The following is a 25585-nucleotide window of genomic DNA, read 5'->3' on the forward strand; positions in this document are numbered from 1 at the left end:
TTCCAATTAACCACCAAAAAGCCAAAAGTGGAGCTGTGGTTCAAGTGGTAGAGCACTAGCATTGAACACAAAAGCTCAGAGACAGAGCCCAAAGGAAGATGAAACTCTATAAATGGATTATATGCCAATATAATATAATTATATGCCTATAAATGTATGTTATCTATAAAGTGTTGAGTTTCTAAGATTTCATATTCTACTGAAAATGTTGTAGGATCCAGTAAACCAGTATACCCTATACTCTGTATACCCAATATATATATGGTGTATGTGAGAGTAAGATGGGGGTGGAGGGGGGGAATTATTCTGGAAATGGTTTTTTAACCAAAAACTGTTTCAAAACATCATTTCTAATAGTTATAAAATAGAAGACAAAACCATTTTTAAGTGTAAATATATTTAAAAAATTAAAACACCTAAGAAATGCGATCTATACATATGAAAAAGTAAAGTATTTATATGCACAACAAGTAGTAGCAATATTATCCATAAGCAGCAGTTAGTGTTTTCCCCTATATTTTGGTTTAACACTACAGCGGTGGTTCATTCATTTTAGGGAAATTCTATAAGATACATATGCATATTATGAGTAACTTACAGAAGAATGTGTAATTGGAAATTAATTCCAAATATAGTACTTTTCTAAAACCACATTTATTATTAAACAATTTACTTTAAACTAGTGGACAATAAAATGAGCCTATAATTTATTAAGTCCAAGATATATATAATCAACTTGCATAAAATTACATATGGCATTTTAAAAAGTCTATTTCTAAAATATCAGTAATTCAGGCTATTGGGATTTCCACAGGAGATAATTTGCCATATTTATTTTTATGAAGAAAAGGTCTACCTTTAAGAAAATTACAGCTATGTTATTAAGAAATGTTACAGCATACTTTAAAAATCAAAATGGTGAAACATATGTATCACTATATTCTTTTATCAGTACCAGCCAGATAACAGCATTTCACAAGATGATTTCAGTCTAATAACTACATTTCCAAATTTACTTGGGCCTTTATTATTTATACATGTATACTTTAGTGAAGAATTTTAATATCCATTATGGGAAGCTATGATTATGATCATCTAATGAAATAAGAAATAAAGTATTTGGGTAAAATAGTACTTTACTAGAAATATATCTACCAACTCCACAAAACCAACTTTTACATATAACCAAAATACTAAAAATTTCTGATTTAGGGAAAAAGAAAATATAGTGAATTGTTTTCACTCTAACTGTAAAAATCCCTTTTGCCTATATATTTGACCCGTCTTTATTCATGCAATTTATCAACTCTCAAAAGAATTTACACATCTTTATACAGAATTCACATCTGTATCAGTAAACTGCCAGTCTTTTTATATTTTCAGTGTCTTATCAAAATATGGATAACAAAGTTCTTCACTCTATGAGGCAGGAAGATGTTTCCTAAGAATTTCTTTGGATGAAGAAGATATAGTATCTGGGAAGCACACATCAAAGTCTATTAAAAGATCACCACGTTGGTCAGGATTTTTTGGAAATGGCAGCCCATATCCAATAATTCTTCTCCTCATTCCAGGTTTCACAATATCACTTATTGACATAGGTATGTTTCTTCCATCCATTGTTGGCACATTAATTGAGCAACCACACAATGCCTAAAATGAATCAAATAAAAAAGTCAAATTCCAAAGTTTAAAAATCTAAGTAAAAATACTACAAGGTGGTAAAGGATAATACTATTAAGGTTAAATATTAACCAACAATAACTTACAAAAGTTATTTTTCCCTTTTAGAAAAGTCCCCTCAGGAGAAACAGGAGATACCACAAAAGACAAGAAAAAAAGAAAGAAAAAGAGAAGTAATGGGAGAGCTTCCACAATGTCTTGGAATGAAATGGGTAGTTTAAGGTGCTACTACAATACTCAAGATCTAGGAATTGCTGTAAGAGAAATTTAGAATTGGAAACCTCACAATAAGAGCACTACTACTTATCCGGAAAACTATAAAATACATTTGTTTTAGTCAACAAATGTTTACTAAATGCCACACAATTCTTGATGAACTACACAGAGACCATGTACCAAGAACTCAAAACAAGAAATGCATAAGGAACTTGCAGAAACATACACAAACTCAATTATAATACAGTACAGTACAGTGTGGGGACAGAGGTATGACAGAGATCTGTTGTGAAAGAAAAGATACCTGTATTTTCCTTTTACCTTCTGGGAAAAGAGAATGCTTTAGTTAAGCATTGGACTAGTAGCAGGTATTAGGGCAAGTTAAAGAATAATAGTGCTGGGGCTGGGAAGGTGGCTCAGTGGTAGAGCTCTTGTCTTGCATGCTTGAGGCCCTGGGTTCTATTCCTCAGCACCACATAAGCAAATAGAAAAAAGCCGGAAGTGGCACTGTGGCTCAAGTGGTAGAGCACTAGCCTTGAGCTGAAGAGCTGAGGGACAGCGCCCAAGCCCAGAGTTCAGGCCCCACGACTGGACCCAAAAAAAAGAATAATAGTGCTGCAAAGAGCTCAGACAAAGACACAGAATTATCTAAGATGATACTAGCACAAGTTCAGGGAAGAAGATATTTTTTTAAGTAGAAATCAAATTTTTCCATTTTATTTTTTTCTCTATTTCATTTTAAATGTAACTTTTTTTTTTTTTTAATTTTTTTTTGGGTCCGGTCATGGGCCTGAACTCTGGGCCTGGGCGCTGTCCCTCAGCTCTTCAGCTCAAGGCTAGCGCTCTACCACTTGAGCCACAGTGCCACTTCCGGCTTTTTTCTTTTTGCTTATGTGGTGCTGAGGAATCGAACCCAGGGCCTCAGGCATGCAAGGCAAGTGCTCTACCACTGAGCCACCTTCCCAGCCCCCTAAATGTAACTTTTTACTTTACAAAAGTGGCTAGATAGAACTTTTACTGTCACTAAAGATATTTAATTTCTATAAATTGAATTTTATAAATACTGTAAAACTAAGAATTTTAAGTGAGGTACTGATATGGTCACATTTCATGAGTTACAACTGAATTTAAGAAATACAGTTCACTCTATTTAACATTAACATGTAAATGGTTAATAAAAAGAAGTAAACCTAGAGTGTATAAAGTGGCAACCATGAAAGAAATAGTACTTCCTCAGAGAGTTGATATTAAGATTAAAATAATGTGGCTCTTAGGTTCTTATTCAGATAACTCCCTAAGATTAATCAGCTGCATAAATCTGTTTGCTCTCAAGACTCCTAGTTCTTGCTAACTTACCTCCCGTAAACTAATTTTGGCAGTATAAATTATATTTGATCCATCTCTTTTAAATTTGGGGTGATCTTTGTCTTTGATAACAAAAACAATGTCTGCTGGAATATTATTTGGTGTTTCATCTCCTTCCCTAGGAAAAGTAATTTTGGTGCCTTCTTTCCACCCTTTTTTAATCTCAATGGTGAGAATTTTGTCCTCAGATCTGTAACTCCTCCCATCAGGATTTAATCTTTTTCGAGAAATCTTCATCCGTTTGGTACAACCACTGTATATTTCTTCAAGTGACACTCTAAGTTCATGAATAACTGGAGGATCTTGTTTGATACGGGATGGCCCCACAGAATTCCTGTCTCTTGGATATCCATTCATGCTGAATCCAAAGGCACCAAAAGGGTCTCCATCTATTTCCATCTCTTCATTATCTCTACCACCACCAGCCATTCGTCTTCCAAAGAAAATTTCAAATGGGTTGGAACCTCCAAAAAATGCTGCAAAGGTGGCATGAGGATCTCCATGGAAGGTATACCGAAAGGTACCTCCTTGTCCATCAGCACCTCCTGCTCCGCCTTTTAACCCTAAGTGAAGATATAATCATTATTAGAAAAAGAAAAGAAGGTTGCAAGACTTGACAAGCTACCAACAAGGATAAACTTTACTAATTAACTTTGGCCAAGTTAGATTGCAATTTACTAATAATAAAGAAAGGTCATTGTAACTAAATCCAAAAGAGTTATATAGGTTCACACAATCTACTGTTAGATTAAATGTTAGCTTTCAAGTTTTTCCTCCAGCCATTTGCCAGTGGCTCAGGCCTGTAATACTCCAATTAACCACCAAAAGAAAGTGGAGCTGTGGCTCAAGCAAAAAAGCTCAGGGACATCATCTAGGCCCTGAGTTCAAGTCCCAGGGTGGGTGGGTAAGTGCGCGCGCGCGCGCGCGCACACACGCGCGCGCGCACACACACACACACACACACACACACACACACACACAGAGCAAAAACAAAAAAAAGTTCCTCCTAATCCTTAGCATTAATCATTTATTTCTAAATCTTTGGTTTATAGTAATTAAAGAAAATAAAATTGAGAAGCCCTTATATACTGATTGGCATACTGAAATATATAAAGTTTTTAAAAGATGTCACTTTAAGTCAAGCATCAGTAGCCCATGCCTATAATCCCAGCTATTCAGCAGGCTGATATCTAAGGATCAAGGTTCAAAGTCAGCCAGCCCAGCCATGAAAAAAAATCCCTAAGATTCTTATCTCCAATTAACCATCAAAAAACCAAAAGTGAAGCTGTGGCTTAAGTGGTATAATGCCAGCTTTGAGTGAGAAAGTGAAGTGATGCTGTTCCGGCTCTGAATTCAATCCTCAACACTGGCAAAAAAAAAAAAAAGAGGAAGATGTCAGTTGAAAAACTTCAATAATGTGGGGCTGGGAATGTGGCTCAGTGGTAGAGCGCTTGCCTTGCATGCATGAGGCCCTAGGTTTGATTCCTCAGCACCACATAAGCAGAAAAAGCTGGAAGTAGTGCTGTGGCTCAAGTGGTAGAACACCACTAGCCTTGAGCTGAACTGCTGAGGGACAGTGCCCAGGCCCACGACCGATTAAAAAGAAAAACTTCAGTAATCAATGTAAAATACAGAATCTAATTTTTAAATTTAATATTTTAAAATTATTATACATTATTAGTATGAGGGGTTTCACTGGAATAAACACATAAATATAAACAGTGTGCTGTAAACAAGTTCATCCCTTCTATTACATGTAATCTAAATCTTTCGAGTACCATTATTATTATTTTTTGTCGTGGGTCCTGAACTCTGGGCCTGAGGCGCTGTCCCTCAGCAGCAATTCAGCTCAAGGCTAGGCTCTACCACTTGAGCTACAGCACCACTTCCGGTTTTCTGGCGGTTTATTGGAGGTAAGAGTTTCACCGACTTTTGCCCGCGCTGGCTTCGTGGCTTCGAGCCACGATCCTCAGCCCCCTTAGTAGCTAAATTACAGGCGTGAGCCTCCGGCGCCCGGCTTCTAGTACCATTATAATCAATAAGCCATATTCATACTACATAAATATTCAGGCCATCTTTTACTGTTTAAGAATTAAACTAAAACTATGTCAGAAAAGGAAAAAATTAGACACTAAAACAGCTATTCTCAATTTAGATGTAAATCTTTCTAAGTATACAATGCATCAGAGCTAGGTCTGATAGCTCACATCTATAATCCCAGCTACTCTGGAGGTAAAGAATAAGGAGAATCTGGTTTGAGGCCAATGTAGGCAAAAACGTTAACGATGTTTTTGTGATCACTGTTGAAACTGATTTCATTTTTATCATACAATTAACAAAATTTCTTTGAGCCTTATGTGAATTCCTTTTCAAGGAAACAGGAAGAAAGCCTCTAATTATAAAACGGAACATTTTAGGTGGGAGGGGGCGGGGAGGATTGGGTGGGAGGGGGGGAGGATGGGAAGGGATGGGAAGGGGAAACAAAGGAGGAGGCAACAAAGCTTGATAAAAAATGTACTCATTATCTTGACCTTGTAATTGTAACCCCTCTGTACAGTATTTTCACAATAAAAAAAAAAAAAACATCTGAACATTTTAAAGAGTTTAAACTAAGCCGGGTGCTGGTGGCTCACGCCTGTAATCCTAGCTACTCAGGAGGCTGAGATCTGAGGATCGCGGTTCAAAGCCAGCCTGGGCAGGAGAGACTGTGAGACTTTTATCTCCAATAAACCACCAGAAAACCAGAAGTGGCGCTGTAGCTCAAGTGGTAGAGTGCTTGCCTTGAGCTGAAGAGCTGAGGGACAGCGCCCAGACCCAGAGTTCAAGCCCCACAACCGACAAAAAATAAATAAAGAGTTTAAACTAGAAGATTCATATATACCTAAACTAAGTAATTTAAGGGGCAATAAATACTTATTTTATTTTTTGTGAGGCATAGGGCTTGAACTCGGCCTGGGTGCTGTCTCTCAGCTCTTTAGTTCAAGGCAAGTGATCTATCACTTGAGCCACAGCTCCACTTCTGGTTTTCTGGTGGTTAAATGGAGATAAGAGCCTCATGGGGGGGGGGGGGAAGGGGAAGAGCCACATGGACTTTCCTGCTCAGGCTGGCTTTGAACCTCAATCCTCAGATCTCAGCCTCCTGAGTAGCTAGGATTAAGGCCTCAGAGCCACTGGCGCCCAACAATGCATGCATTTTTGCATTGCTCATGAATTTACAGCTGAAAAGGCTAATGAGCAATCATGTTTATTGAATAAACAGAATTCTTAAAGTCTTAAATCTAAACTAAAAAAAAAGTGTCATGTATCCATAAAAAAAAAACAGAACAAAATCAACCCTTTATACATACACAATAAGTTTAAAATTAAAATGTACTTTGTATGTTTTTAATACTTAGTTTTGCATATTTCTTACTATATATTTAGCTTCTTCCATTAAAAGTACGTATGTATTATATAACATCTAACGACATCAAATTATGTCTAAATTTTTATTTTTTCTATTAATATCTAAAGAGAACGAGACCTAAAAATCTGAAACTTGTCAAAATACAGATACTGAATGATATATACTCCCATGGGAATTAGGTAAATTCCTTATAAAAATGAATGACAGCTGGGCACTTGGTGGCTCACCCCCATCCTAGCTATTCAGGAGACTGATATCTAAGGATCACAGTTCAAAGCCAGCCAGAGCAGGAAAGTCACTGAGACTCTTATCTCCAATTAGCCAACAGAAAATTGTGGTGCTGTGGCTCAAAGTGGTAAAGAGCTCAGAGACAGTGACCAGGCCCAGAGTTCCAGCCCCATGACCACCACCAACAACAACAAAAAGAACAACAAATATAAACAGGATAAAAACTTTCAAAATATAACTCATCCAAATCTCTAATAAACTTTAGTAGTATAACCATAACTTCAAATGTTAAAGAGCTAATGACAGCCAGGCACAGTGATGTATGTCTATAATCCCAGCTACTTAGGAGCTGAAATTGGGAGTATCTTGTTTTGAGGCCAGCCTGGGCAAAAAGGTATGGCTATTTCATCTCAACTAATAAGCAAGGCATGGTGGTGTGCACCTATGATCCCACAGGTGAAACTAGGAGTTTCACCATTCAACTCAGCTCTGGAGAAAATTCAAAACCCTACCTAAAGTAGACTTTGTAAAATCTCTTCCCCTCTCTCCCCCAAATGGTAACTTTATCAAAGAATACAAAGTTTCCAATGCAAGCTGGGTGCCAGTGGCTCTCACAGCTATAATCCTAGCTAGTCAGGAGGATGAGATCTGAGGACCTCAGTTCAATGCCAGACAGAGAATGTCTGTGAGACTTTTATCTCTAATCACCAAGAAGCCAGAAGTGAAGCTGTGGCAAGTGGTAGAGCACTACCCTTAAAAAAAAAAAAAAAGATCAATAGCACCCACAAAGAGTTCAATCCCCAGTTCAAGCCCCTTCCCCAAAAGAATGAAGTTTCAATAATGACCGAGACAATCTTATCAAAATTCATGACATTGTAATATGATATGAAGTATTATTAAAGCAGTTATCACTTGTACTGCCTAACATTTGAAATATAATAAGTATGCCATCAACTATGTGGCTAATTCTAGGTAAGAGTCTCATAGACTTTCCTGCCCCAGTTAGCTGGCTTCAAACCACAGTCCTCAGATCTCAGCCTCCTGAGTAGCTAGGATCACAGGCTTGAGTCACTGAAGCTTGCCAATTTTTAATTATGTATAATTAGTATAAGGGAGTTTTTCATATTTAACTACATTCCTTCTATCCAAAATGTTTCCTAGTTACCATCATCACTTTGTGTGATCAGGGAATACACTCTAGAATCAAAATTATTTTATCAATAGTTTATTTAAAAAATATTAAGTAAGCTGGGCACTGGTGGCTCACATCTGTAATCCTAGCTACTCAAGGAAGCTGAGATCTGAGGATCGAGGTTCAAAGCAGCCTGGCAATTAACCACAAGAAAACCAGAAATGGCGCTGTGGCTCAAAACAAAACAACAACAAAAAGGCAATATTGAATTGTTAAAAATTATTTTAAAACTTATTGGAAACATATTTTGTCGATCATGGGGCCTGAACTCTGGGCCTGGGGACTGCCCCTTCAGCTCAAGGTTATCGCTCTACCACTCGAGCCACAGCGCCACTTTTGACTTTTTCTGCTTAGGTGATGCTGAGGAATCGAACGAACCCAGGGCCTCATGCATGCAAGACAAGCACTCTACCACTGAGCCACCTTCCCAGCCCATGAAAACAATTATCTTAAAATGTTTAAATTATGTAAAAAAAAAAAAAACAAACCCACCCACTAATTTGTGAAAAAAAAAATGTATTTGTTGTCCATAGGAATGACTTCCACTAATAACTAGTTAACTTGACTACAAGTCTACCAAAAGAAAAGAGCACTGGAAAAGAACTAGGTTTTCAAAGAAAAAATTAATAAAGGCACGTTAGTAACTCTAAAGAAACCTAATGTAAAATCCAGATTTATGGCAAGACCTCAGAGAGTTAATAGAATGGAATTCTTTAAATAGATTTAATTCACAAAATTCCAATTGACTTTCATATTTTTATAACACATAATACAGAGATTTCACTGATAAAATATATAAACTAGCCAGCCGCCAGTGGCTCACACCTGTAATCCTTGCTACTCAGAGGCTGAGATCTGAGGATCATAGTTCAAAGCCAGCCTGGGCAGGAAACTCTTCAAGACTATTATCTCCAATAAACCAATAGAAAACTGGAAGTGGTGCTGTAGCTCAAGTGACAGAGCACTTGCCTTGGGCTGAAGAGGAAGGACAGCATCCAGGCCCAGAGTTTAAGCCCCACAACCAACCAAAAAAACCCATATATATACATATATATATATGGGTATATATGGATATATATATATATATATATATATATACTAAGAGGAGCAAATTCATAGAAACTATTATACTGAATAAAGTTTGATCATTTAAACACTAACTTTCAGTATCTGAAAATTACTGACTAATTAAACAATAAGCAATATAATAAGGACAGCACAAAGAAAAGGACATTAGGAAGCTAGAATAAATGAGGATGTATATGAAAAAATTAATCCTTTAATACAACTTTCTGTTCACATCCACTGACTGAACCACTCAGAACTATACATGAAACTTTTGGAGGAGGCAAAATCCAACTTTAAATGTCTGTAGTTCGTGGTTTTGTTTTGAAGTGATTCAACTATGGAGAAAATTTGTTTACTTAAAAAGATTATCATATGCCATAAAATTAACCCATTGTAAACATGCAATTCAATTACAGGAAATTTACAGAGTTGTGCAACCATCACTGCAATCCATTTATGGAATATTTCCATCATTCCAGAGTTCTCTAAGTTTTCATTTGTAGCTTTTTTTTTTTTGGGGGGGGGGGGGGTCTGGACTTGGGGCCTGAACTCTGGGCCTGGGTGCTGTCCCTCAGCTCTTCAGCTCAAGGCTAGCGCTCTACCACTTGAGCCACAGCACCACTTCCAGCTTTTTTTCTTTTTTCTTATGTGGTGCTGAGGAATCGAACCCAGGGCCTCATGCATGCAAGGCAAGCACTCTACCACTGAGCCACCTTCCCAGCCCCATTTGTAGCTAATTCTTATCCCTACCTCCAGCCTTTGACAAGTTCTTTTTTTCTTAAATTTGCTGTGTCTAGACATTTCATATAAACAGAATTATATAATATGTACTCATACATCTGAGTTCTTTCATTCAGCATACTTTTTGAGATTTATCCATGTTATAGCATATTTCATTAAATTGGTCCCATTAATTTATTTTATTCTACTTTATCCATATTAATTGGCAGTAGCTTTTAAATTGCTTTTAAGATTGGAGCCATTACAAATAACGCTGCTATGAACATTCAAGTTTAAGTTATTGTGTGGGCATGTTCTCTTTTATACATTTCTAGGAGAGGAATTGCTGTATCATCTAGTAAGTTTAAAAGTTGCCAAACTTTAAGAAAAAAATTAATTTTAGCCAGGTGCCAGTGGCTCATGCCTGTAATCAATCAATCCTAGCTACTCGGGAGGGTGAGATCTGAGGACATGGGTGTAAAGCCAGTCCAAGTAGTAAAGTCCATCAGACTTTTTTTTTTCCTGCTGGTCCTGGGGCTTGAACTCAGGACTTGGGCACTGTGCCTGAGCTATTTCGCTTAAGGCTATTCTCTCACTTGAGCCACAGCTCCACTACGAGGTGTGTGTGTGTTCGTGCGGGCATGTGCACGTGCACTGGTGTAGTAATTGAAGGTAAGAGTTTCTTCAACTCTTACCTGCGATTCTCATATCACAGATGTGATCTGAGGCTTCTGTGATCCTCAGATCTCAGCCTCATGAGTAATTAGAATTATAGGCATGGGCCACGACATGCCCAGCTGAGACTCTTAGTTCCAATTAACCACCAAAACACCCAAAGTAGAGCTTTGACTCAATTGGTAGAGTACCAACCTTGAGTGAAAAAGCTAAGGAACAATGGCCAGTCCCTGAATTCAAGCCCAAATACTAACTCACACACACAAAATTAAATTAAACCTAGAAATTTTCATAACGAATAAACTGAATCACTAGTTTTCTTAATTCATAAATATATAAATTTAGCATTAACTCATACATTTCATAGGTCATGGGTCCTGCAAATTATCATTCCTCATTTCAAGTAAATTATTAGTGTCAGTGTTTTATTGCTATTGGAGAAACTTCAGGAACTAGCATTGAATAGGCAGGCACAGAACAAACAATAAAAAGCTAAGAGAAAAAAAGGTTTTCCCATACTCTCATAGTAAATCTACAAGTTTTTTGAGTTGTTTTGGGGGGCTGTTTTGTTTTTGTGTGTATGTGTGTGTGCCACTCTCTGGCTTGAACTCAGGGCCTGAGCCCTGTCTTGAGCTTCTGCTCAAGGCTAGCACTGTAGCAGAGTCTCAATTTCTGGCTCTTTTCTTTTTTTTTGGTACTTTATTCGAGAGAGGAGTCTCACACTTTCCGTCCCCAACTGGCTTCAAACCTCAATCAGATCTGTTTCCTGAACAGGATTACAGGAATTAGCCAATATTGTACTGTGTGTGTGTGTGTGTGTGTGTGTGTGTGTGTGTGTGTGTGTGTGTGTGTGTGTGTGTGTGTGTGTGTGTGTGTGTGTGTGTGTGTGTGTGTGTGTGTGTGTGTGTGTGTGTGTGTGTGTGTAATTACAGGACATACAAGTGATTGAATAAAGGGCAACAAAAGAATTCTGGGTATACAGGTGACACTGAATTTTTTTTTTTTAACTCACTCACTGGTAGTGATATTGTACTGTGTGTGTGTGTGTGTGTGTGTGTGTGTGTGTGTGTGTGTGTGTGTGTGTGTGTGTGTGTGTGTGTGTGTGTGTGTAATTACAGGACATACAAGTGATTGAATAAAGGGCAACAAAAGAATTCTGGGTATACAGGTGACACTGAATTTTTTTTTTTTAACTCACTCACTGGTAGTGACCCGTGAGAATTTTTTTTTTTTTAACTCACTCACTGGTAGTGACCCGTGAGCAAAAAATCATTTAAGAAAAGCATTTTAAAAATGTAATGTTAAACCAAGAAACGTATAAATTTGAAGACAATTATCCTTAATAAACCTGAATCTTATGGCTTAGTCACAGCAAATATATACTTCAGAAACCAGCAAATATATACTTGAGAAACCAAAGAGATAGGGCCAAATACCTTACATTTAAAACAGTGGATATCTGTTTGTTTTTTTTTATGGGAATTTACATTATCACTCCATAACTGTGGATTTCTTTACACAGTCACAAACTAAACCTTTTAACCTGAGTAGAGATTACTAGCACATTTCAAAATTCTACTTAGGTTTTGAGATGAACCAAATTACATTTTGAGTAGTTTAGTCATAGGGAACATACAAAATTTAACTACTTATCATTTGCCTTCCTCAGTATTTACTTTGTAAGAATCTGACATTGCAGATTCTCACTATAATGTAAACTTAACTCCTCGCAGATTAAAAAGGGGGCAAAGGGAAGGGAATAACCAAACTCTCCATATACAGTCACCCTGCCTGTCTCCGTCTAATATGTTTCATCAAAATGAGTAGTCACTGCTTGACTCAATTTTAAGAATACACTTCTAATTAGGAAATTTTGGTTTTTAAATGCATTGAACAAAGAAAAGAGATAACAAATGTTTTCACACCTACAGTAACTTAAGAAAGATTTTGGAGAAAAATAAAAAGTATCTTAGTCGTGATTTTAAAAGTGGAAAATCCTAGAGCCTGTAGGAATTTATTGTTGCTAATTAGTAATTTAAAATAGCCTTACTCTAAGGCTAAATGCATATGGAGATGGTAAACAAATTTGACTTAAAAAGGAATAGTTACCTTTAGAATAAAATCAGCAATTGTTCTAACTAGGTGGCCATTTTAGGTCAAAAACTGTATTTCTAAGATCTCATTTTCTTGGCACACAATTACTGTTTACAATTAAGTTAAAAACTTGTTCTGGTATTTTATGACATCAGGAAAATTCTTTCCTCTCCAGGCAGACTGCCAAAAACAACTGGAAGCTAAATGCCTGTGCCTTCTGCTTCTAAGACAGACGACTCTGTCTTGTTCAGAAAACTAGCCTTGCTCTAAAAAGGAAAAAAAATTTTTTTTGCTTTTGTGAATAAAGAATAAGCTACCCAGAATTTGAAGTAAAATGACTGAAGATTATCAATTCGGCAGAAAATTCTTTAGGAAACAGGTTGCATAAGACTTTTGACATTATTCATTCATGGTTATAAAAATTTAAGGTATTTTTTTAAAATACAAAATGTTAACAAGTAAATCTCACGGTAGAATATAAATAATGCAAAACGGTTAAAATTCCCTCAAAGATAAACAAGAACATTTTATTCATAGCTATGTATTACTCCAACAATCATAGATGAGAGCTTATTTTTACCTCGTATTTGCTTTCTTTCTTTTCTGATATGTCTTAAAACCTTTTTTAATGAGAATGAAAAGGTTGAGAGGAGGAAAAAACAAAACAAAACAAAAAGAAACAGAGCCCAAGGGACAGAAAGAAATACGTAGAATACTTACCTTCCTCCCCAAACTGATCATATATTTCTCTCTTTTTAGGATCACTCAATACTTCATAAGCTTCAGCGACCTCTTTAAATTTTTCCTCTGCCTGAGGAGATTTGTTCTTGTCGGGATGAAATCTGAGGGCTTGTTTTCGGTAAGCCTTTTTAATATCTTCATCTGAAGCTCCTTTTTCAATTCCCAAAATGCCATAATAGTCTTTCCCCATTTCGAACGCCTTGAAGTAAACTTAGATTTCCCTTTGTAAAAGAAAACAGCGTCCCCAGTCTTAGCAAGACAATGATTCTGAGAAAAATAAAGCAAGCTTAGTATTTTAAAAGTTAAAGCAAATTAGCAAGTCAGCCTAGCTGCCTTTAAGGCAGCGAGTAGCAAGCAGACAGCTTCTCCGTCTCCGTGTTTAATTCCTTTCCAACAGCTCACTCACAGATAAATATATACTACACCAGAGACGGCCTCCTTCCAGATCCTCCCATTTTCACTACGTGTCTCCGTACTTTCTAGAACAGCAAATGCTACAGGACGTCACTTTCCCAGCTGCCTCTAGTCAAAGTACTAAGCTGTTTTCCCCTCCTCCTCAATTAACCATTCATTTTCCTTCTCCTCTACCAATCTTATTTCCTATTTGAAAAACCAAGTGGATTTAACAAACCAGGATGTCAGCACATAATGTAGTAATTACATATTTATTCCACGGTAAGTAAAAAAGGAACAAAAATAATTATAGTCATTAAGCATCTTAAGGTTAAAATGTTACCAATTTATTGTACAAATAAAAATGCCCTGATTTTAGATATTTTAACTTCAATTTCAACTTATTTAATTATAAAATATACAATTCTGAAATATGAACTGTTTAAATTAGAAATTTCAAGTAGTCATTTTCAAAATTCCTGGAGGGGGGAAGGTCTATCAGAAGTGTGACAAAGTCAGACCAAATTTCACTTTTTAAAAAAAATTATTATAAAGGCGATATACAGAGGGGTTACCATTTCATAAGTCAGATAATGGGTACATTTTTTAAAAAAACAATGTTACCCCTTCCCTTGTTCTCTCTGTTTTTCCCCCTTTTCCCCACCCATAACGTGTAGAGTTCATTTTCAACATCATTGCTGCATTTGTTCATCCTTTGTCCCTCCATTTCTGTCATACAATTAAAAAGTCATACTTTAAAATAAATAAAAGACATAAATACAATTTAACTAGTAGTTTTTTTTTTAATTTGGTGACATTAATGAATCTAGCAAACTAGTGTTCATTTATAAAAGCTTACTTTCCAAATTTCAACTTATTGAAATTTCAAGTTACCTCCACTCCAACAGAATGAGACCACCACTACTCTGGTTACTATTTACAGAATTTTTGTATGCAGGACAACAAGGGGAAAAGCACTAAATTACAACATACTCTTGTTCCTGTAAGACATTTAAGTGAGTGAACTTTAAATCTAGATAACTATTTAAAGGGGGTAGTAATAGAAATATTTCTTTTAAGACACATTTTGCTAATTATAAGTATATAATCATTGACAAGTATTCTGGAAAGTACGATGAAATAAAAGAATAAAATAAAAATTATCCTATCAGATTTTGGTAATCCTTGTTAAATGCTAGTACATCTCCTAGTCCTTTTTCTATGGTTTTTAAGATTATATGTTGCATCTTTTTTAAAAATTAAGTTTAAATGACAGCATTTATATTTATATACCTTCAGATGCCTACATTTCCCCATGCAACATATTTTGAATATATATGAGAAATACTTTTGCTGTATTCTTACTTCCTATATGGTTTTCTCACATTTTCAAATAATATTCTCATGTCTATATTTTTTTTTCCTTCAGTGCTGGAGGCAACACTGAATCCAGGACCTCACATTTATCTAATCAAGTGCTCTACCATTGAGCTACACCCTCTTCACCTGTTTCTAATGTAATACTGAGAAGATGGGATAAAGAGAATGTCAAAAGTGTTGTACTAAGTCCATATTGTAAATATCTCAATGTCTGTAAACTTGAAAAAAAAAAACTTCACAAGGAAATGAACATGTTTGAAATATGATGAAAAGCTAATGTTATCTTTAACAAAATGAAAACATCTATTTCATATGCCAGCAATGATGATTCAGCACTTTCTGAATGGTACATCTTTGCGTGTTTTGTCAGCTATGACTTCCTGTTTCGCAAAATTCGACTTTATGAACATCTTGGTATTTGAAATTTATAACATTTATTTAGGCTTCTATATGTTCAGGGATTTATAAGTTCGCATGTCTTTTAGCCTCATAAAGAATATTCAACAAGACACTATATTGAAAACAAACTTTACAACTTGGGGCAAGGAGGAGTTGGGGAGGTGAGGAGGAAAGGGATGGTAGGGGAAAAACAAAGGAGGTAACAATACTCCATAGGAAATGTACTTATTAACTAATTCATGTAATTGTATCCCCTCTGTACAGTATAAATAATACACAATAAAAAAATTTTAAAAAAGAATATTCAATGTCAAAAGATTCGTTCCAAATCCAAAACCTTGGGGAAAATGTCAACATTAAAAGTCACTGAAAGACTACTTTTAAAAAGTAGGAGGAAAAGGGCTGGGAAGGTGGTAGAATGCTTGCCTTGCATGCATGAGGCCCTGGGTTCGATTCCTCAGCACCACATAAGCAGAAGCCGGAAGTGGCGCTGTGGCTCAAGTGGAAGAGCGCTGGCCTTGAGCTGAAGAGCTGAGGGACAGTGCCCAAGCCCAGAGTTCAGGCCCCTAAATGGCAAAAAATAAAACAAAAAACAAAAATAAAAGTAGTAGGAGGGCTGGGAAGGTGGCTCAGTGGTAGAGCGCTTGCCTTGCATGCATGAAGCCCTGGGTTCGATTCCTCAGCACCACATAAGCAGAAAAAAAAAAAAAAGCTGGAAGTGGCACTGTGGGTCAAGTGGTAGAGCACTAGCCTTGAGCTGAAGAGTTGAGGGACAGCGCCCAGGCCCAGAGTTCAGGCCCCATGACCAGACCAAAAAGTAGTAGGAGTGCACAGAATCAGAGGGAAACGGGGGCCATCAACTGTACTGGACATTGATGAAAACGAACTAAGCAACTCAAGGTCAGTGATGAAAGGGAAAAAGGGAACAGCTTACACTAAGCAAAAGGCAAAAAATGTAAGTATCACCCAAAGTGGAAGAAATAGTTGTGCTGTCAAAATTCATAGAATTCACAAACATAGACCATGATAAAGACAATTTGCCTTGTGAAGGTTAAAATGTGTTTGTGCCTTTAAGTATTACTATCTCGCAATACTGTGAAATTTATGTAATCACTTAGTCTCAATAAATTTTTTTTTTTAAAAAGCATACTGTCAGCTGCGTATTACTGAGCTCACTACTATAATCCTAGCTATTCAGGAAGCTGAGATCTGAGTATCACAAAAGCCAGCCAGGCAGGAAAGTCCCTGAGACTCTTAAAAAACAAAACAAAACAAAAACCAGTAGAGCTCATGTGGTAGAGCAATAATCTTGAGGGAAAAAAAAATCTTAGGGACAACAGCCAGGCCCCGAGTTCAAGCCCCAGAATTGGCATGCTCCTCCCCACCCCTCAAACACACTGGAGACTTTTACTCTTGCATTCTCTTTTCCATATTGAGCTGTCCCCTCTAGTATGTTGAAAATCCATTACACAATACTTTTACATTAAATTTTGGTCATCCTAAATTGGTGAGATGTGAGATTTTTTTTGTTGTTGCTGCCTCTCTTGTGAGAGGAACTGTCATCTCTGCAGATACCTATGACAAAAACAGAAAGTCTGTAAAGGAAACAGTACAGGCATATTGTATACAAAACGTATTTAATAAATATTTTTAAATGTAACAATAAAAACAGTGTTAGGGGTATTTTGTATTGGCATGGTATCTGCCTAGCATCTGCTGGGGGGGGGGGGGGAGGAGTGGGGGGGGGCGTCTATTCCTAATACCACTTTGAGCCACAGCTCCACTACTGGTTTTCTGATAATTTTAATTGGAGATAGAGTCTCATGGACTTTCCTGCCTGGGTTGGCTTTGAACCTCAAAACAAACAAAAACAAAATTAATTTTAAAAATAAAAACAAAGTGTATAAGCTGCTTAAAACACTTGAGAAACTATATAATGCCTATCTTTTATTTGAGACTAGGTCTAGCTGTATTACTCGGACTGGTCTCAAATTCTGGGGCTCAAGTGATCTCTTTTCTCAGATTCCTAAGAAGGGCCTGACTATAGATACATGCCAACATAATCAGCTATATTCCTACATATTTGCTATTATAGATATATGTGTGGCAGAAAGCATGAATAAACGAAATAATATCTAGGATTAGAAAGTGATAGAATTTTTTTCTTAAAGGCTGCTATATTTTTTAAACAAAATATAAAATTGTTTGCATTAAAAAAATAGGCTATTAGCTGAGGATTGGTAGCTCAAGCTAGTAATTTTATCTACTACAGAGGCTGAGATCTGACAAGTCTGAAAGACCTTGATCTCCAGTTAATCAGCAAAAAGCAAGGACTAAAGGAGTATGGCTCAAGTGGTAGAACATCATCCTTGAGTGAAAAAGCCAAGTGAGACCATATAGCTCTATATTCAAGTTCTAATATTGACATAAGGAAATAAATTTAAGCTGGGAGCTGGTGGCTGAAGCCTGTAATTTTAGCTACTCAAGTCCAAGATCTGAGGCTTGAGGTTCAAAGCCAACCTGGGCAGGAAAGCCTGTGAGACTCTTATCTCTAATTAACCATCAGAAAACTACAAGTGGAGCTGTGGCTCAAAGCGGTAGAGTGTTAGCCTTGAGGGAAAGAACTCAGGGACAGGGCCCAGCCCTGAGTTCAAGCCTCACAACCAACAAAAATAATAATTAAGTTTATTTATTTAAAAAAAAAAAAAGAGCCAGGTGCTGGTGGCTCACACTTGTAATCCTATTACTCAGAAGGCTGAGATCTGATTATTACAATTCCAAACAATTGCTGTAGGCAGGAAGGGCCTTGAAACTTATCTCCAATTAATGATCAAGAAACTGAAAATGGAACTATGGCTCAATGCTGTACAACTATAGCCTGAAATAAAAGGAGCTCAGGAACAGCACCCAGATGCTGAGTTCAAGCCCCACAACTGACAGAAAAAAAGAAAAATTTACAGCAAGTATGGTAATATACATAATGCCAGTACTCTGCTGATTAATGCAAGAGAACTGAATTTGAGGCCAGCTCGAACTACATTTGCAAGATCTGGTCAAACAAAAAGAGAAGAGGTAGGTTTAAAAAGAAAAAAAAAAAAAAGCATGAAAAAAAATATGAGGGAATAGAGATAAAATAAGGCACAGGCAAGGTGGGTGCTGGTGGCTCACACCTGCAATACTAGCTACTCAGAAGGCTGAGATCTGAGGATCAAGGTTCAAAGCCAGCCTGGGTAGGAAAGTCCACTGAGACTCTTATCTCCAATAAACCACCAGAGAACTGGCAGTGACACTGTGTCCCAAGTGGTAGAGTACCTGCCTTGAGCTGAAGAGCTCAGGGACAGGGTCCCAGGACAAAAAAAAAAAAAAAGGCGGAGGCACATCCCCTTACTCCCTTTAAATGTTTACAAAGTACATGGTTCAAGCCCTTTTACTGAGGTAAAGGTATTTATATCTTTGATTAAAACAATTTTAAAGAAATGACTTTAACCTTTTTAACTACATCAGAAAAGTTGAAAATTAATTAAAATTAATCACAATGAAGTTTTGTCAATAATGCTAGAGGAAAATGTGTCATTATTTTCGTAAGACATGGACCAGAATTAAGTAAAAATCGTAGTGACATTTACACCATTTTCAACACTTTAATAAAGCTTTCTAACTTGGAAAATTATTTTTTGATAAACATAGAGAAATTATTTTTACAGAAGTACAAGTCCTTTTTTCAACAATTAGTTTAGGAATACATTTAGATAATTACAGGTACTAAAGATAGCATTTAAACCACACCAAAAAAAAACTAGTTTTGTTACTTTTGATTTTTGTTCATACATAGCAAAGATAGGATTACTTTTATTTTCTCTGGTTTTTTTTTTGGCAGAACCAGGGGTTGCACTCAGGGTCTCACAATTGCTAGGATGGCCTGTCACTTGAGCCATCGCTTTAGTTTAGCTTTAAGAGAAGTCTTGTGGACTTTTCTACCCAGGCTGGTTTTGAAATTTGGTCTTGCAGATCTCTTTTTCCTGAAATAGCTGGGATTACAGATATGAAGCATAAGTGCCCATAAAGTTGTAGTGTTTTTTTTTCAATTCACAAATCATTTCTCAGTCTCTTATACATAAGTAAAGACATATTAAGATGGATACCTTTTAAAACTAAGGCAAAATTATTATTAAAATTTAAGTCATGAGTCAGGTGTGGTACCTATAATCCCAACATTTAGGCAGCTAAGGCAGGAAGATCACAAATTTGAGGTCAGCTGGGGGAATACAGCAATGCTCTATCTCAAATAAAATAAAATTCAGGCTATCATTAAAATACTTGAGAGAAAAAAGGCCTTATCTTTTACTGCCAATACTTAATTCATTGTCTGCCAATACTTAATTCTTAAATGGGAGATATTCAGGCCTGAATTTTATGATTCATATTAGAAAATTATGACTTCCATTCTGTACTACTTCCTTATCCAAGTACAGGCTTATCCAAGTAAACATAAACAGGCTCTTTTACACCTCTTGTATTTGAGTATATAACCTTCAAACACAAATATGTTCAATGGTTATTACTTTTGCCAAGTTGGCACCAGGTAAATTGTTTAGTAGTTAAAAACACAGTTTTTAGAGCTAGACTCTTAATTACTGTGTGGCTTGGGACTTGAAAAAAAAATCTGTACCTCAGTTTCTCCACATGTTGAATGAAGTTAACACTAATTATCAGCTTTGTCAGATTGTTATGATTGAGGTAAATAAGTGATATAGCATATATGATAAAAGTGCTTTAAGACGTTTATACAAACTTTTAAATAAGTTGATAAAAATTTCTATGCTCATATAGAGCTATCTGAAAATATTTGGAGTTCAGAAATATTTTATGCTTAAATATTTTGGGGGGGGGAGTACAGAATGGATTTACTCTCTGCTATTAAATGCTTGTTACTCATTGAATGTTTACGTACTAATATTTAAAGATTAAACTTTATTAAATGTCTCTTAAATAAAACTTCCTAATAACAACTCACTTAATATTGTCTTTTACAAAAAGTCACTGGAAAGCTTAGTATAAAATATAAACATACAATCAGCTAATATACTTTCCTAGCATTCTAGAATCATTTCAAATATTCTTTGTGTATTGTGTATGTGTTGGAACTGGGGCTTGAACTCAGCACCTCACACTTTTGCTTGGCTTTTTCCACTCAAAGCTAGTGCTCTACCACTTGAGCCACATCTATACCTCTATCATATTATTCTGGTTAATTAGAAATAAGTTCCTAAGGGCTGGGAAGGTGGCTCAGCGGTAGAGCGCTTGCCTTGCATGCTCGAGGCCCTGGGTTCGATTCCTCAGCACCACATAAGCAAAAAGAAAAAAGCCGGAAGTGGCGCTGTGGCTCAAGTGGTAGAGTGCTAGCCTTGAGCTGAAGAGCTGAGGGACAGCGCCCAGGCCCAGAGCTCAGGCCCCACGACCGGACCCAAAAAAAAAAGAAAGAAGTTCCTAAGACTTGCCTGTCCTGGTTGGCTTCAAATCACAACCCTCAGATCTTAGCCTCCTGTAAGTAGCTAGGATTACAGGCATGAGCCACTATCCCTAGCTTTAAAATATTCTTTATACTGATTTTTTTTTGGGGGGGGGGGGGGTCGGTCGTGGGGCCTGAACTCTGGCCCTGGGCACTGTCCCTCAGCTCTTCAGCTCAAGGCTAGCGCTCTTCCACTTGAGCCACAGAGCCACTTCTTCTGCTTATGTGGTGCTGAAGAATCAAACCAAGGGCCTCACACATGTGAAGCAAGTGCTCTACCACTGAGCCACCTTCCCAGCCCCTTTATTCTGATTTTCAACATTAAATAGATATCCAAAGAAAACTACAGAATTACTAGCTATCTTAGGTCTTGATATACTGATATTTGATCATGTAACTTTATGCTCAAAGATCACATAGTCTAGTACAGTACTATGTAACAGAAATATAAAACAAGCCACAAGTGCAAGCCATGAATATCAGTTAAATACTTGTAGAATACAGATTTTACTAAAAAGTAAAAAAAATAAACCCATGTGAAATTACTTTTAATTTTATTACTTTTAATTTTTTTATTTAAGCCATCAAGTACAAGACATGATTATTATAGCATGTAATCAACATACAAATGATCAACCAGATTCTCTACTTCTTGTTTTTTAGTACTGAGGATTAAACTTGGGGCCTCTATCAAGGTTCTAATTCTTAAGCCATGTATGCTCCCTACTCCTTTTACTTTTTTATTTTAAAAGCATTCGTAAATGCTTTTTTAAAAAATATTCGTAAAAGCATGTATTCGTTGTATAAGGTGATTTCATTGTGACATTTAACACATGTATACAATGTATTCCAACCAACCTCATTCCTTCTATCACTCTTCAACTATCACATTCCTCTTCCTTAAAATTAAAATTAACAGATTTTTACTGTTTTATTTTCACACAAACTAAATTGATTATATTCATTTCCATTCACCTTCTTCATCCCTTCTCTCAAACCCATGCCTCCATTCCCACTTCTACTCCCACCAGAGCCTGTTCTACTCATCCCTTTGCTTTTTTTCTCTCTCTCATTCTCTCTTTCCTTCCTTCCTTCTTTTTTTTTGCCAGTCCTAGGGCTTGAACTCAGGGCTTTAACACCATCCCTGAGCTTCTTTTTGCTCACTCTTTTTGCTAGCACTCTACCATTTGAGCCACAGTGCCACTTCCAGCTTTTTCTGTTTAGGTGGTACTGGAAATTGAACCCAGGGCTTCATGCATACTAGGCAAACACTCTAGAACTAAGGCACATTCCCAGTCCCTTTTGCTTTTTTTAAGTTTTGTTTTTCCAGATATGATCTCATACTAACTTTGCCATGATCCTATGTCCGCCTCCTGAGCAGCTGGGAACACAGATGTACACCATCATCATGCCTAGGTTGTTTTTTGAAATAGGGCCTCATTAATTTTTAGCCTAAGCTGGCCTCAAACTATGTCTCCTGTTTCCACTTTTGAAATAGCTAGGATTAAAGGCAGGTAACACGGTATTTGGCTCTTTAAATTCTTTTGGAAGGACTAAACCTTTGCAATCCAGTGTGTATTTTATACTTACACAATTTATCAATTCCGGGCTGGGAAGGTGGCTCAGTGGTAGAGCGCTTGCCTTGCATGCTTGAGGCCCTGGGTTCGATTCCTCAGCACCACATAAGCAAAAAAAAAAAAAGCCGGAAGTGGTGCTGTGGCTCAAGTGGTAGAGCGCTAGCCTTGAGCTGAAGAGCTGAGGGACAGCGCCCAGGCTCAGAGTTCAGGCCCCACGACCAGAGCCAAAAAAAAAAAAAAAAAATTTTAAAGTTGTGGGAATAGTGCTATTCACATGTGTTCAGTTCACATATACTTTCAAAGTAAAGCAACGTTCAGAGAAAAGCAACATTGGGAAATGAGAAATTTGCGATTTTCATTATGTTCTTTTAAAGGTTTTTTTTCCTCATATGTTTAAAAAGAAAATATCTTAACTGGTCAGTCAGAAAGAAAGGAGTATTTGGCCTAAGTGAAACATGAAGCTCCTAAGACAAGTATTACAAAGAAAAAAAAATAGTACAAGAGGTAAGGGAGGAGGAGAAGATACACTACTATTTAGCCTATTTGTTTAGCTCTCCTATTGTTTGTAACTATAAACATTTCTTTCCATTTAAGTCAGTACCATATTTTAACTACAAATTATCTTTAGGTTATATCTAGGAAGACACAATTGCTGCTTCTGGGCTCGGAATGTGGCTTAGTGGTACAATGTTTGCCTTGTATGCATGAAGCCCTGGGATCGATTCCTCAGTACCACATACACAGAAAAGACTAGAAGTGGCTTTGTGGCTCAAGTGGTAGAATGCTAGCCTTGGGCAAAAGCAGCTCAGGGCAGTGCCCAGGCACAAAGTTCAAGCTCCAGGAATGGGAAAAAATAAATAAATAAATTGCTGCCGCCAAGAAGGTTTAAACAGGATTCAAACATTTAATTAGCAGCTACCAAAAATAAGTAGTTTATAAAAATTAGCCAACATATTCCATAGTATTCATTAATTACTATAAAACTAGGCCACTTACTGCCTCATTTCAAATACAAAGAGCCAAGATTACTGACTGCCTAAAACATTCATAGATTAGACTATATAATGAATAGATACATATAGGTGTGAAGTTTAATTTTAAGTGGATGAGTTGTGAGTTTTTAATATTTTTTTTGCCAGCTGAGATTTGAACTCAGAGGCCTTGGCACTGTCCCCGAGCTCTTTTTGCTCAAGGCTAGAGCTCTACCACTTGAGCCACAGTGCCATTTCCGGCTTTTTCTCTTTATGTGGTACTGAGGAATCAAACCCAGGGCTTCATGCATGTTAGGTAAGCACTCTATCACTAAACCACATTCCCAGCTTGAGTTTTTAATATTTTTAAAGTTAATACATCAAGGTAAAATTTATGGAGACTTACATGTCATACTACTGCTTGAGTCATGAAGAATAAGAATGTAAAGCCACAGTCCCTGCCCTCAAGAGGTTTACATGAAAAATAATATAAAATAATACCTATTGCCTATGGTTGCTTTCACCAGATAGGGATAGATTTGAGTAGTTGCAACAGGCACTGCATGTCCTACAAAGTATTAAATATTTACAGTCTTGTTCCTTAACAGGAAATGTTTACTGCCTCCTGCTTTATACAAAGTATATTTGATGGTGGGAAAGGGCAACTAAAAAAAGTATTAATACAATTTTATTACATCTGACAAAAATTTTTAAAACTCTAGTTTTTATTTTAATTTTACCCAGAAAATAAAATGTGTAGACTGATCCTCAACTTGGGTAAAGGGGATATATTATTTGGGTGATAAGGTGAGATATTTATCAAAAAGTAGTAAATGGATTATAAAAAAACAAAGAAAGACTATTTTGCTCATTCATTAGTCCTGGTCATAAATTACGTTGGCCATTTCCCCAAATCAAATAAAGCCTGACGGTAGTCAATTCTCATTATTGCCCTTCTTGTTATTTATATTCCATTAAATTGCTGTGGATGCTGAATTAGCAAATTCTGAATCACTAACTCTAAGAAAAATGCAAAGTTAAGTTCCTGCCAGCTTCTGATCATATTTTTTATAAACCAATCAATACTTAACCTTTTATGTATTTCCGTTTAAAGATATACTATTGATTTACTGATATTAACTTATGGCTAACAGTATTACAACTCATACCTAAACATGAATATCTGATGTACAGCATTTTTACAAGTCACACTACAACCTGCTTATATGTAGGCATAACTAGATAATGCCCTGCACTTTGCTAGGAGCCCATTTTAAACAGTGAAATCACCCAGAAAAGCACACACACACACAAAATAATGTGTCATTAAATAAACCATGAAAAAGAAATCTGTTTACCATAAAAAAGCTGATACAAGAATGCTAACTCCTACCTCATTCACCCTCAGTGGGTTTGTAAGATTCAAATTGCTACTATAAACATGTATATCTGCAAATGACCCCAGATCACCTTCAGTATCAATTTGGAGGCAAAAATAAATCTTCATGAGTAGGCAAATTCACAAATATAGAACTGACAAGAAACAAAGATCTATTATATAGCTATTTGCCATTACTGTAAGTCTTTGATCAGTTAAACTTTTGTTTCAGGGCAATAGTAATATTAAGAATTCAGGAGGTCTGGGGGGCATCTGCTTAGCAAACACAAGACCATGTGTTCATCAATCCTCTACAAACAATTCTCACCAAATCCTCTACTACAAACAAAACAATAACAACAATCAGGTACTAAATGTCTTGTCTTTGAAGTAACATTTGTTATTGTTAAAGCAACAAGGTTATATTTATATAAGTACTTTATCCTCTTCTCTATTCTAGGAATCCTTCATCTAGCTTACTTAATGCTTTGAAACACACTGTCTAGCTGTGCTGTTTCCCATCTTGACTCAGGTTCTCTTGGATCCATACTTTTCTCCATCATTTTATTTTCTCTATCATTTATTATTCT

General features: G+C 36.5%; 1 protein-coding gene across 2 annotated transcripts in view; it reads right to left on the bottom strand.

The window, feature by feature from the left end:
* Positions 1-378: 378 nt before the first annotated feature.
* Dnajb4 (DnaJ heat shock protein family (Hsp40) member B4) overlaps positions 379-25585 on the bottom strand; it is a 38156-nt gene continuing 12949 nt past the window's right edge. Inside the window, exons 2-4 of one of the 2 annotated variants that reach the window (XM_042676591.1) lie at positions 13368-13609; positions 3256-3827; positions 379-1653 (exon numbers count right to left, since the gene is read on the bottom strand). In XM_042676591.1, coding sequence (XP_042532525.1) covers positions 1420-1653; positions 3256-3827; positions 13368-13578 — 1017 coding nt within the window. In that variant the 5' untranslated portion in view covers positions 13579-13609 and the 3' untranslated portion in view covers positions 379-1419. Of the gene's footprint in view, positions 1654-3255; positions 3828-13367; positions 13960-25585 lie in introns of those variants that run through there. The other variant, XM_042676581.1, reaches the window with a different exon arrangement.

The sequence above is a fragment of the Dipodomys spectabilis genome, unplaced genomic scaffold (assembly GCF_019054845.1).
Source record: "Dipodomys spectabilis isolate Male_0828 unplaced genomic scaffold, ASM1905484v1 ptg000002l, whole genome shotgun sequence".
Classification (NCBI taxonomy): Eukaryota; Metazoa; Chordata; class Mammalia; order Rodentia; family Heteromyidae; genus Dipodomys; species Dipodomys spectabilis.